This window comes from Heloderma suspectum, chromosome 4 (assembly GCF_057233095.1).
Source record: "Heloderma suspectum isolate Gila_16-S chromosome 4, 16-S_ref, whole genome shotgun sequence".
NCBI classification, from domain to species: domain Eukaryota; kingdom Metazoa; phylum Chordata; class Lepidosauria; order Squamata; family Helodermatidae; genus Heloderma; species Heloderma suspectum.
Genome location: NC_139461.1, coordinates 274,850,657 through 274,864,911, shown reverse-complemented (window position 1 = coordinate 274,864,911; position 14,255 = coordinate 274,850,657). Strand labels below are relative to the sequence as shown.

At 41.3% G+C, this 14,255-nt stretch overlaps 1 protein-coding gene across 1 annotated transcript in view; it reads left to right on the top strand.

The window, feature by feature from the left end:
- The window catches only part of PTPRT (protein tyrosine phosphatase receptor type T), an 838,546-nt gene extending 825,990 nt beyond the window's left edge, over positions 1-12,556 (top strand). Inside the window, exons 32-36 of the mRNA XM_084851682.1 lie at positions 2,389-2,520; positions 4,229-4,354; positions 6,184-6,347; positions 9,674-9,809; positions 12,503-12,556. Of these exons, the coding sequence (XP_084707808.1) occupies positions 2,389-2,520; positions 4,229-4,354; positions 6,184-6,347; positions 9,674-9,809; positions 12,503-12,556 (612 nt within the window). The remainder of the gene's footprint in view (positions 1-2,388; positions 2,521-4,228; positions 4,355-6,183; positions 6,348-9,673; positions 9,810-12,502) is intronic.
- The last annotated feature ends 1,699 nt before the right edge of the window (positions 12,557-14,255 follow it).

Sequence of the window (14,255 nt, the reverse complement as noted above, 5' to 3'; positions counted from 1 at the left end):
GTCCAAAGCAAAAGTGATACCTGATGTGTATATTATCACAGGGCACATTTGGGATATCTAAGTAAAATATCAAGTGGAAGAGCAGGGCAAGTTTGACAGAAGTGTAATCTAGTTCAGTCAATACTTAGACCTATAGCATGGTTCTGCCCAAGAAAAGAAAAGGCATACAATGGCTGTCTTCACACATAACATTTAAACCAAATCTTAGTTGTTACATGCATGAGCCTTGGGCTTGTGCATTCCTCCCTTTCCTTCCCCTGCTCCAATGCATCTGTGAGGAGATCGGAAGTGTTACTTCCATTTTCAGCTAACCACTCTTAACTCGTTATGTCCAAAGTTGGCCAAACTGTAGCTAGTGTTAACTATAAAAAGGTAAAGGTGTCCCCAACCAGTCGTGTCCGACTCTAGGGTGTGGTGCTCATCTCCATTTCTAAGCCGAAGAGCCAGCGCTGTCCGAAGACGCTTCCGTGGTCATGTGGCCAGCATGACTGAACACCGAGGTACACGGAACGCTGCTACCTTTCCCGCCAAAGCGGTACCTATTTATCTACTTGCAATTTGTAGCTTTCGAACTGCTAGGTTGGCAGAAACTGGGACTGAAGACGGGAGCTCACTCCGTCACGCAGCACTCGGGTCTCGAACTGCTGTTCTGCCGACCTTCCAGTCTGCAGTTCAGCATCTTAACCACTAAGCCACCGCAGCCCTGTAAGTATTAACTATAGTTTAGGGAAATAAGCCAGCTTCAAACCGTAGCTAATGATCCTTGCTTGTTTTCTAAACCATAGTTAACATTGATCAGAGTTCCCTGCTCAGACATAACAAGTAACCACAGTTTGTTGAAAACAAAAGCAAAATCTTCCAATCTCCTTGTGGCTGCACTGGAGAAGAAGGGAGGGGGCAGCACATGAGCCCGAGGCTTATGCTTGTTAACTCTAAAGTTTGGTTTAGTGTTATGTGAAAACACAGTTAATGTGGTATAGAATTCAGCTTCTTCATATAGCACTTTTGAGCCTGTACTGCTGTGAATGTAGACTTTAAAGTTTCTAAGGAGTGTTCATTTGAAGGTCAGAATAGGGTGTGTACAACTGTATGTGTGTATGGCTTTTTCCATGCAGTTTGGAAAAGAGTTTCTTTCTCATGTGATGTTTCCTTAGTGTCAGAAGCCTTTAGAGATGGCATATTTGATAGATGGGTGGTGACTATTGTCCATGGAATAATAACAGAAGATGAGGGTACAGTATGGTACTCTAAATAAACATTTTGTGCAAGGTAGGCCAAATTCTACATCAAGAAAAGCTGAATTCTCTTATCTGTATAAAATAATCATTGAAATCAAAGGGAATCTGCACACACAATTGTTAAGAGATTGGGAATGGGCCACACTCTTCCTATCTAGTTCTTTCCCTCTTGGGTGCAGATTCCCAGTTAGGAAACGATCATGTGGAGAGAGCTGTACATGTCTACAATTGTATCTTTGAGAACTCTATTCCTGTTTTCAAATGAACTTGCATAGACTGGGGGGCACATGATTCCACATGTGTTCACTCGACATAGATGCAATGTCTGAAAACAGAGAGAGAGAGACTCTTCCATATTATGTTTTTACACCTAAATATGTATAGTGAGAATGCAACAAACTGATGTTGATAAACCGGTGTGTCATATAAGGATACTTGTCAGAGAGACAGGATTGGCTAACTTGTTTTTTCTTGCATAATGAATGAAATAGAGAGAAGAGGATGTGCATAAGCATTGGTTAGGATCCAAAGAACATTGAAAGTTGTTGCATGGGCTGAAAGGGCTTTGAACTTGTTTTTCTTTAACAGTAGTCTTCTTCACATATTACATCACACGTTGCTTTTGTAACTAAGGGGAGTTCCAAGAGCAGTTTCTGTTACAACATGGGGTTGAACCATTAAAAGAAAAAGTAAACCATTCCTGTTTAGGAAAGTGGGATAGCACAAACTCACTGTGTAAGCTTAAGTGGCTTTTTGGATCCTGACTGCTCCATTTTTGATATCTTTAAGAAAAGAGAAATCCTGCTTCCAGTTGTTGCCTTCGGTCATTTCTTCTAATTATTATTATTATTTTGCTGAGCATACATACATAATTCATACATAATTCATTATTCAATCCTTGTTCTTATGCCACTTCTCTAATGAAATGCCTTCATTGGGATCCCATTACAAAGGCTTTATTCATTCATTCATTCATTCAATGTGCAGCGATAACAAGGAGTATGAGGTGCAATTTGTATAATCTGGTTACATGGATCCATTTGCCTACCCACAGCCTCATGGGTTTAATATTCTTCAGAATAAATGGTGATTGATTTTTCCCACTAACATTAATCCCTTTTCTCTCCTCCCCTCCCCACCTCTTTGTCAGAGCCACAAACAACCTGCTGCCTTTATAGTTACCCAGCATCCGTTACCCAACACTGTAGCAGATTTCTGGAGGCTGGTGTTTGATTACAACTGTTCCTCTATCGTGATGCTGAATGAAATGGATGCTGCACAAGTAGGTAGAAGTTTGAGCATACAAGTATATGCAGATCAGGCCTTTTCAGCAAAGCTAAATAGTCTGGCCAAATGGAAACTGGATAAATACATTCAAATTGATTCCTATAAAACATATTCCTTAAAGTTTTCATTTTTCTTGCGATCTCAGAGTGTGAGATAGGCCTTCCTTGACAGTCAAGGGCTCTTCCCTGATTTGCTTCCAATTATTGTGGTGTCCTTTGTTGACCAAGACTGCCATATCTGGGGTGGTGCCGAACTTCATGACTGTCATGATAGCAGTGGGGCTGTCTCAACATGTCATTGGGCCAAGACATGTAGAAGGACATGCTCTTGGTTCGCTTTTTGGGACAGGAGAATGGTTGGTGATACATCTATTCTATTGTAATAGGTGGATCACTTCCTCCTGAGGTTTAAGCTTAAAGCAAGTTCCTATTTAAGTGGCCCATTCCTGGAGTCTAATAGATTCTGAGGGATTCCAGCGGGCTATGGGGGATTTTCTGGCAGGTCTGGCTGATGCTCTTGCCAAAACCATGGTTGTTCTGTCAAATACAGAGATAACTCCTGAGAAAGTATCATTCCCATTGCTGCATTCTGCTGCTGATAGCAAGTGGTGGTGAAGCACTTTCAATTGTAGAAAAAGAAAAAAAGAAAAAGGAAGGAAGGAGAAACCCCCTTGTTCCCCCATTTGTAATGGTAAACTCACTTGACTGTTCTTAGATTTAGCCCCCCAAAAGTAATTGATATCACCCTACCTTGATATCCTTGATAATTGATATCTCCCTCCAAATAGTCCCATAAAGGTGAAGGTGTGTGTGTGTGTGTGTGCGGGGGAGATATTTGGCCTGGCCTTACTGAAGAGTTGGTATTGTTGCTGCTATCTAGCACCATTCATTTAAGACAGGTATGGGCTACACATGGGCCACATGCAGGCCCACCACCACCTGGTGTGGCCCCCACCACCTGTGCCACACACATAAAATGAACAATTAACAAAAAGTGGCTGCATTAGCACTAAGGAGTGCTCAACAGACCAAATTTAGCTAATTGTGAAGCTACATTTGGCCCGTTTAGTGCTCCATAGTGCTAATGTAGCCATTGGGGGGGGGGTCAGAGTGCGGCCCACAGGATGTGTGTGTGAAAATGGCCCCCTGACCACCCATAGTTGCCCACCCCTGATTTCAGATATTTATCTGAACCAACTAACCAGTGATTCAATACAACAAGACTAAGCCACAAGCCATGAAATACCTCAGTGGATGCACTTGCCATGCACAGTTCTGGGTGCCAAACAGTATTTTTTTTAAAGGAAAGGAAAAAAGAAACCTTATCAAGCATTAAGACTGCATGTATAGTAGTAATCCTTGCTAATATTTGTGCATGCACCTCCTCTAATAACTGGTAAGTACTCCTACAATGATGATTTCCTGCATCAAGCAAGGCGTTGGACTAGATGGCCTACAAAGCCCCTTCCAGCTCAATGACTTTGTGTTTATCAATTTGTGCTGGAGGATCAGGGGGCAGAATCCTGGCATTTTCCCCTCCCCACTGCATTATTTAGGGTCATGTTTTTATATTATAGATCAATCATGCTCAAGGTTTCCATAATATCACTAGACGTTTGGGATTTTCATGTGTAAAAGCTGGTGTCTTGCATTTTTCCCTTTCTTCCTTTGATTTATTATCTGATTCCCTTTCTCTATGACCAGCTCTGTATGCAGTACTGGCCAGAGAAGACATCCTGTTGTTATGGGCCAATCCAAGTGGAATTTGTTTCTGCTGATATAGATGAAGATATTATCAATAGGATATTCCGGATCTGCAACATGGCAAGGGTAAAAAGATGTCCAGCTTTCTCACTACCAGTTTGTGGCCTGATCTCTTTCTCAGTTGCTTGCTCTGCTCATAGCTTGGGTTCTCTTTAAACCCACTATACCTGTGGCATATATCTTGAATCTCTGTAGCTGGGACATATCCTGTTACACCTCCTGTCCTTTTCCCTGGAGGCTACACCTTTCCCAGGTATCCTACCTTTTGCCTGTTTGCCCTTGATCTTGGAAGAACTAAACTGGGCATATACTGCAGCATGGCGGAATTGAGGAGAATGGCAGAGATGAGCCCAGCCTCTGCCACCCAGAGGGTTAGGGAAAGGATCCAAGTTGAAGACCTTTTCCCCAAATCTTAAGAATTTAACATTGCAAGATAATCACTACAAAAGGACTACTTGAGATTACCCACAGTTGTTCTTTATAATCCTAAGAGCTTCTCCCTTAATAAGTTTCTAGAGTGTGAATATACAACCTGGTGACCTCTAGATGTTTTGCACTACACAACTCCTATAAGCCCCAGAGTGGTTGGCCAAGGGACAGAGAGTATGGGGGCTGTAGTCCAAAATATCTGGAGAGTACAGGTTGCCCATCTCTACTCTAGAGAATCCTAATTGGGTGGAAGAAGGGGGTGATCAATGAAAAAAAATAGAAGTCTAAAAACTAGTAGCAGACTCAAGTTCCAAAATTTCTGCCATTTCCCATCTACAAGAACTTGGAAGTCCCCTGCCCCCCATGATAATTTATCATGACACATTTATCATGACACATATCATGATAAATGATCCCCCTAACCACAAACATGACCAATAATGTTCCCTTCAACGTGCTACATATCAGTATTATTGAGCCTGAATATGAAGGGGAAATGGCCAGTATGCTTACAAACTAAGATTCTCTGAATAACAGTCTGAGAAAATCTTGCAGTGCCAATGCCAAAGATCATCTTGATGTTCACCGCTCCTTCAGAGCAGTTTATCCCACAAATTAGGTGCCAACTCTCTATTGATTGTGGTGGACCTCAAAAAAGAAGATACTTGTTTTACAACTATTGTATAAATCAACTTCCAGTTCCAAGAACTGGATTTCTCCAAATATTTTCTTGTGACATTCAGGAGAGAACCTATAGATTCTGTTCATTATAAGGAAACCCCTCTAAGTGGGATGTCATGTCATTTCTCTTGATAACCAGTCTTCCTAAAGCAGGAAATGTGAACAATGTCAATTCTTCTGACATAACTGAAGAACATACTGGTCTGCATGTTTTCTCTGTTAAAGTGCCAACTGCAAATATTCCCCAAGTACAAAAAAACTGAGGTAGCTAGGGATGCTGGGGAAATTTGAGATGGACTAAAATGAACTCAGATTTCTAAGAATCTGACCTGCAGAATCTGCTGCAGAGCAATAGGGAGTCCATGGACTTTCAGATGATTTTTCTTACTTTCCCGAAATTTACACATATAAATTGGTAGGAAAATATGCAACTTTCTGCTGAGGAAAAATGGAATGGAATGGAGGACACTGCTAAATGTTACATACTAAGGTAAATTATGTAAATACTTACGTAATTATTCACGTATTTTTCTGCATGATGGAAAAAAATCCGCATCCATCTGTGAGTGGACGACGGAACAAAAGGCACCTGACAATCTGCGAAACACAGACGGAGCGGATTTTACACAGTCTGTACATCCCTACTTGTAGCTGCCTTTGGAATCCTTCTGCAGTGAGAAGGAGGAGCTCATGGTCCTTCCAACACATGGTCTTCTGAGAGTACATAGAAACTTTCATACAATCCCTTTACACAATCCAACCAATATATAATCATTTTTCCTTAGCCCCAAGATGGGTACCGTATCGTTCAGCACTTGCAGTATATTGGCTGGCCAGCATATAGAGACATACCTCCTTCCAAGCGCTCTCTCTTGAAGGTGGTCAGGCGGCTGGAGAAGTGGCAGGAACAGTATGATGGGCGAGATGGACGTACTGTTGTCCATTGCCTGTAAGTACTTCTACTCCTTTGTCTGATGGAACACCATACCCTGTGTGTTGTATATGTATATATTAAGTGGTCCCTACTGACCCAAACACTTGTTGAATACCACATTATAGAACTGCAGAGCTAGAAACATCATCTAGTTCAGGGCCAACTCCAGATTTGAGGGGGCCCCATGCAGAGTGCCCTCTGATTGGACCCCTCATCCATGGATGGGTCCTGGAGGGCCTAATTGGTGGTGCCAGCAGCAGCATGCTAGGCAACTGGGTCTAGCCACCATTTTATTTTCCCACAATACCCCCTCAATGTAGTGTCAGTCCAGGGCCTTGAGGGAAATTTGAATAGTAGCTAAATCCAGCTTATAAGCATACTACTTGAAATGTCACACCAGAAAAAAAGAAAAGGGGAGCCCAAGGCAGGTGTCAGTAATGTGTCTTGCCAGGTATCCAAGGTTCAATGAAGAACAGAGAAAAAAATAGTCTTTAACAAAATGTACCATCAACAAAATGTACCATCAACAGAAGCCAGACAAATCACTCACACATGGCCTTGAAACTGTCCCAGGAAAGTGGAGGAGAACGATATTTTATGCATCTTTCATCTGCATTCTTAGCTGCTGCTAACTGTTTTTTTATTACCATATTATTATTATTATTATTATTTTCTATTAATCTTTTTAGTGTGATTTTAACAAAACAAAATGGATCATGAAAAAGAAAGAAAAAAAAGACAAGAAATTATATGCATACAAAAAACAATACAGCATTAAAATAACAACAACAACAACAACAACAGGAGATATGCATAAGCTTCAAGAAAAACAGACTAAATATTCATCTATTTGTCCATTCGCGAGTGGTACCCATATATCACCCAAATACCAATACCAAATACTGATAGTGTTGTTAGGTCCTCAGTCCATTGCATTATAGGAGGTGAACACTTATCCTTCCAATGCTGTAATATCAGTCTTTTGGCTGTCAAAATGCCTCAGAAAATCCATTTGCACTGAGGATATGTTAAATTCCAAAAAAACAGTAAATAGTTTAGGAGGACATGTACATCGTTCAATATTAAAGAGTGTTCCAAAACAAAGTTTATGACCTCTCCCCAAAGGAGGAGACTATTGGGCATTGCCAAAACATATGGATAAGAGAAGCATTAGGTGTATTACATCTCCAACAATTATGTGACTTAGACAAACCCTTATTTAAAAGATGTTATGCAGTCCAATAAACCCAAAACAAGATATATATTTTTTGCTGAATCAGGCATAGCCAAAGGTCCATAGATGCTTTAGGTACAGCTGCTAAAACAATGATACATTGATTAGGCAAAATGGGGTGCTCCAATTCTCTATTCCATTCCTGTCTTAGACAGTATCATATTTATTTACTGATAACAAGTATTTATATACATAAATCGTGGGTCTATATGACTGATCAGCCTCTATCAGTTTTTCCAATAACAATGAAGACTCTGAAGCAGTAAAAGCAGCCAGACCAAACCTAGATTCCAACAAGCGTTGCAATTCCAAGAATTGCCATTCAGCCACAGTGGGTAAATTGTATTTAGCATGCAAATCATAAAATGACAGAAACTCATCATCCAGACCCAGTAATTGATCCAGAGTAAAAATCATCTTATCCATCCATGTACACCACAAAAACATTTTATTTCCAATTTTTAAATATGGATTTCCCCATGAAGTCAATTGAGCATGAGAAAATGGATCAAACTGTAATTGACGTGATATTATATACTACACCTCTCTAACAATCAGGATTGTGGGAGTGGGTTTGTCTGTCCTGATATATGGAAAACCTTATGCCATCCATTTGGAAAGGGGGTCCAAACAGCAGGATTCCCAATCTGACCAGGATGGAAAATCTAATGGGACTGGAAAAGACCAAAATTTAGTATAGGTCAACAAGTAGAGCCGGTGGTATAAAGCAAGGTCTGGAAAATCAAACCCACCTTCTTAAATTGGAATTTGCATCCGTTTCAAAGATATTCGTGGTGGAGAGGAACCCCTCAAAATTTCAAAACAAAACACTGAGTTTTTGGAAATACTTGCCAGGTATAAGTAGAGAAATCCCACGTAATGATGACCATATTATTAAGCAACTGCTCACTTAGGATGATCATACTTTTAGGTTGCATGGATGCATTTATTCAGTCCTCCAATCAAAGGTTTATTTACTAGAGTTTAGGCCAAGTGTTCTTTTTGTGAAAGTGCAGAAAGGGGCAACTAAAATGATCAAGGGGCTGGAGGAACTCCCTTATGAGGGGAGGTTACAACAGCTGGGATTGTTTAGCTTGGAAAAAAGGAGGGTAAGGGGAGACATGATCGAGGTCTACAAAATTATGCATGGTGTGGAGAATGTGGATAGGGAGACATTTTTCTCCCTCATAATACTAGAACCCAATGGAGTCATCCCATGAAGCTGATTGGTGGAAGATTCAGGACAGATAAAAGGAAGTACTTCACACAGCACATCGTTAAACAATGGAATTTGCTACTACAAGATGTAGTGATGGCCACCAATTTGGATGGCTTTAAATAAAGGGTATTAGACAAATTCCTGGAGGAGAAGGCTATCAATGGCTACTAGTCCTGATGGCTATATGCTACTTCCAGTATCAGAGGCAGTACACTTATGTACACCAGTTGCTGGGGAACATGGGCAGGAGGGTGCTGTTGCACTCATGTCCTCCTTATGGGTTTCTTGTGGGCAGCTAATTGGCTGTGTAAACAGAATGCTGGACTAGATGGATCCTTAGTCTGATCCAGCATGGCTCTTCTTATGTTCTTAGGCTACCGATGAAGACTGCTGTCCAAACATGTTTATCTATTATAGTTTTTAGGTTTTACACATTCAGGTTTTAATTATATTGATGTATTTGTCATTACTATGTTGTTATAACATTTGTATACATGTGTATTAAAGAATGCTGTTTGGAGGTATACATTTACCTTAACTTTGGCTTTTGCTGAAATTATCCAAGGTTGTCAGGTTCTGATGCTAGCCTTAATCTAGTTGAGAACCATGCTCCTAAGGCAAGATCCCTCACACCCAACACTCCAGATGGATTAGTCTGTGGAATGGTATGTCTGCTCAATCCTTGGAATATTTGTGTATCAACACATGAAGGACAGAGATGGGAGTATGTATATTGACCCACCTTGAACCTCCATGTATTGTGCACAGAACCTACACACACATAAGTTGCATGTTGCATTTTTAGGGAAGTGTTATGGAGTGCCTTGTAGTCCTCAACTAATATACATTTGCCTACATTTCTGAACCATCTCTTCCTTCTGTGCCTAGGAATGGTGGTGGCCGCAGTGGCACCTTCTGCGCCATATGCAGCGTGTGTGAAATGATCCAGCAGCAAAACATCATTGATGTGTTTCACATAGTGAAAACCTTACGGAACAACAAATCCAACATGGTGGAGACACTGGTAAGTACAGCAAGATAGGAAAAGGGTACAGAGGTGGTTATGCTGTGGGCCATTTTATGCCTCACCTTGGATCCTTCTGCTCTTTGGTGTGAAATGTACATGATTACTAATTTGGCATGTTCTTCCTTCCATCCTAAACATCCATTTTGGACTTTGTTGAATTATGAGAAAGATGACAGTAGAGAGCAGTTGTCTACACAAAATCCTACTACGGAATCCTGCTGTGTTTACGTAAAAATACATTTTACATGAAGTAACAACAAATAAAGAAATCCTGTTTTCAGTATGAGATAATAATCACACTTCTTTTTAAGATATCAAACAAAATAAGTACATCTGTTGTATTATAGCATTCATATAGTCCATAAAACATAGGTCACAAATCCTCTGACATCCATGCATGTCCTTCAATATTGGACATGCAACATACAACAGTATTGTATCTTCTCTATCGAGATGTTGTTGTGCTGAGTGATACTTTTTCAAGGAAGTTATTGTAGCCATGTGTATGTGTATCTGTGTGTGTGTGTGTGTGTGTGTGTGTGTATGTGAGAGACAGAGAGAGAGAGAGAGAGAGAGTGTACTGGAATTCTGAAGGCCAACATAGAGGTTATAACCCCTATGTTGGCCTTTGGAAGGATATTGGTGAGGTTTTAAATAACATAAGCTGCAGTGTTATATACTAAGGGTGCAATCCTAACTAGATAGGCAGCCGCCTCCAACCTCGGAGGTGACCGCCTATCCAAAGCAAGGCAGGAGAGGCATGGGGGGACCATTCCCTCTGCTGCCTCTGAGGCAGCACGGATGAGGGGGGCAGTCGGTTTTCTGGGAACTGACCTCGGAGGTCAGTTCCCGGAAATGAGCATATCCTATGGCCCCCTAGACAGCATCATGCCATTGTTTTCAATGGAACTTACTTCTGAGTAGCATAAATAGGACTGCAATAACAGAGACATAACAGATAGAAATGAATGGGACTGGGCATATATTTTGGGCACATTTCATTCTGGATGCTGAAGAGGAACACTTCTTCATTTTCTAGCTGTGGGTAATTCTTTCACCTCCTCCACCTGACTTCACTTGGCTGTGAAATATGACTGCCCCAATTAGTTTCAATAGAAATAGGATAGTTAGCAAGGCATTTTAAATGTTTCAAGTTTCTCATTTGCACACATATAACCACCTTCCAGTAAATTACAAGCCATATATATTTGTACCATAATCTAAAGCCCTGTAGCCTTTCAGTTCATACTAGTGCTGCTGTGTCAAATCCTGCCTCCTATTTTTGGAACTTTTTCTCTCCCTGCAAAAGAGGCATTATTTTTTCTTCCTCTATACTCCTTCTTCCTCAAGGAGGGGGAGATTTTCAGAGAATTTTCTCCTTGGGGATGAGGACAGGGTTTCTACATACCTTTTTTAAGTGTAGGCGATTCTTGGGGGGGTGTCTTCTTTCTATTGTTTTTTTAAAAACACCCCCTGCACTTGCAGGACCTAGGGATGTACGAAAGTCACTTACCTTTCGCGGATTATGTTTATGGGGGGGGGGAGGATTTCTGGCTGCGGAGGGCTCTGGGGGAAAAAAAAAAACACCCAGGTACACAAATGGCGGTGGCTATGGCCGCCGCCATTTGCGTACACTTTTTTTTTTTTTTTTACCCAGACGTTTTAGGCTAAATAAAAACTTATGTAGCCTATCACGTCTCTGTAAACAACAACAACAACAACAACTGCAAATGGTGGTGGCGGCAGCCGGTCGGAATACCAGCTGCCGCCGCCAGAGCTGCCACCGCCCGGAAGATCCGCCCCAGGTAAGTCTCGTCCCGGGGGGATCCGTGGGGGGGAAGGGGGGCAGGCCATTCCGCCACAGATTTCGGGGCATTCGGCCTCACCGTGATCCATGGTGGAATTCTCTGCCATCCCTAGCAGAAGCCCAGGACTCTTCTCCAGCTGGGCACTCTTCCTGAATGCCTATTGAAGAGGGGGAGATCACATGGTCTACTCGGAGTTCAGAAAGAACTGCTGGGCAGAAGAAGAGTCCTGGGCACCTGCAAGTGCAGGGGGTGTTTGTTTTTAATAAATAATAGAAAGATGACCCTTCAAGAATTGCCTATACTCAAAAGGTATGTAGAAATCCTGTCCCCCTCCCCAAGGAGAAAATTCTCCAAAATTCTCACCTCTTCCAGCTTCTTTCACCAGAGTTTTCATCCCCCCCAATGCCAAAATGGAAGGATCAAAATTTTCAGCACAGCACTAGTTCATACGCATAGCCCCTTTCATTCCTACTCTGCCCACATGCTAAAGGAACCCTAGCGCAGCAGGAAGCTAGTGGATCCTGAGGCAAATGGAAACAAGTGAAGTGCTTGTTTCTGGAACTGGATAGGTCAGCTGAGCTTGTACGAGGGAGCTCCACTGACTTGTCCCATTTTGGAAACCAGTGTTTTTGTGGTTTCTTTAGGAAGTTCTAGCTTCCTGTTCTGTTGGCAGTGGGACCCATGGGTGCAACAGACCCAGTGGGAGTACAGCAGCAGTGTTGGATACTTTCCTTAGAGTCCCTGTTTGTATGAACTTTATGGAGGCCTTGAGGGATAAGCAGACATGCTAAAGTAAAAACAAGAGGATGAGTCCCTTAAGTATTGCCTCTTTTTCTCATTGTGCTCTTTCTCTCTCTTCTGTATTTCTTTATTCTCTTCTAGGAACAATATAAATTTGTATATGAAGTTGCCCTGGAATACTTGAGTTCATTTTAGCCCCTGAGGGCAGGGAGCTTGCTGAATTCCAAAAGCCTTGATGTTTGAAGGACATTGGTTCTCCCCTTTACTTCAAAGGAGTAATGGGGTGAAGAGCATAAAGCTCTGCACCCTTGAGTAAGCAACCAGGTCATATCTCAGTGCCATTGGAAGAAGGAGAGATCTGCTGCCGTCTGCTTTCAGGAATATCTCTCACTTTTTAAACAACCTACTGTACAAATTGGCAACGCAGGAGGCAGGCTAGAAGACTCTGCTTTCTAATCCCCTTTGACTGCTTCTCTCTGCCATTTTGGATGTGTATTTTTGTTTCTCCTTGATACAAATGGAGGAAAAAATACTGGGAAAATCCACTGTCTTTCAGCCCCTCTTTCTGTTTCCCCACAAATCTTCACTTTATGTTTTTAATTTCATCTATCAGCCATTTGGCAAGGGAGGAAAGCTTCAGTAGACACATGTCAAGGTTTTCAGCACAGTAAGCCTTTGTGATCATTTTTTCAAATGAAAAGGCCTCTGTCATGAAGCTGTAATTTTCTGTCTGCTCCTGTTGTCTTTGAAGCAGGCCATGGAACCAAGAAGCTGCTGGCTAATTTGCTGCCTTGGTTGTTACACAGTGCTTCTAGATTTCCAATGTTCTGCATGGGTTGGTTCCATCTTAATCATTTATATCAGCTGCAGCACTGCTGAAATGGTTCTGTAAAATCATACCTTCTCGCCACCTAAATTGAGGGCACCCTAAAATTACCTTAATGCTTCAAACTATTATTGTTCTTTGGTTTGTACTGAAGTTAATTTCATTTTACCATAAGTATTTGTGTGTGTGTGTGCAGTGTCTCTTTAAAATAGGTTGAAATGGAGGGATGGGCTTAATATATAGCTGCTGGTTGTATTACAGTATACTTGTGTTGGAGGTTGTTTCCACCATCTATACAGTGTTTTCCTAGGGACATGTTCTGTTATGTGGTAGGAGATGGTCAAGTTGGCAAGCTCAGTAAAGACTTGATTAACTGACATGATAGGAGGTATTGACTGTAATGACTGATCTGATAAGAATGGATGATAGCAGTGTGTAACTTCTGCTGAACTACATTTTTATGAAAAATGTAACATATGAGTTTGTGGTATAGACAAGTTTACCTTTACAGATTAGACTTGCTGGTCAAAATACCCCACACAAGGGACATGATAAAGCTGTCATATCTGACTAGGAGAGTTGGAGGGATGTGGACATTCCTTGGAGTTGCCATGACACAGAATAAGGAAGATTACCTAAAATAAAATATGAGCCTTAACATTTCTGTTATCTGACAGCTCTCTGAACAAAGTAATTCCTAACTGGTACATGATAAAATGCAGGTTATGCCTCAGAACAAAAAATACTTTGTTTTTTCAGTTTTGTAAAAGGCAGAAGAAATATGACAACCCTTCACCTCCAAAATAAGAGCTGCTTTGCCTTTCAAAAGGAAAGAATTCAGGTAGAGGTTGGGAAGCACATACAAAGAGGGTAAATGCTGGTATATTAGGGGGGAAAGAGTCAAAGTTATATTCTGCAGATTTTTCTGTGTAATCTCAAGAAGCAATTTTTGGAATGAACACCAGACAATTCTGCCTTGTTGCCTCAGGTCAACAATTATATTTTGAAGCTGCAGAGCCATGTGTAAATTGGGAAATATGAAATGGCCAGTTTCTGTTTCATTGTGGA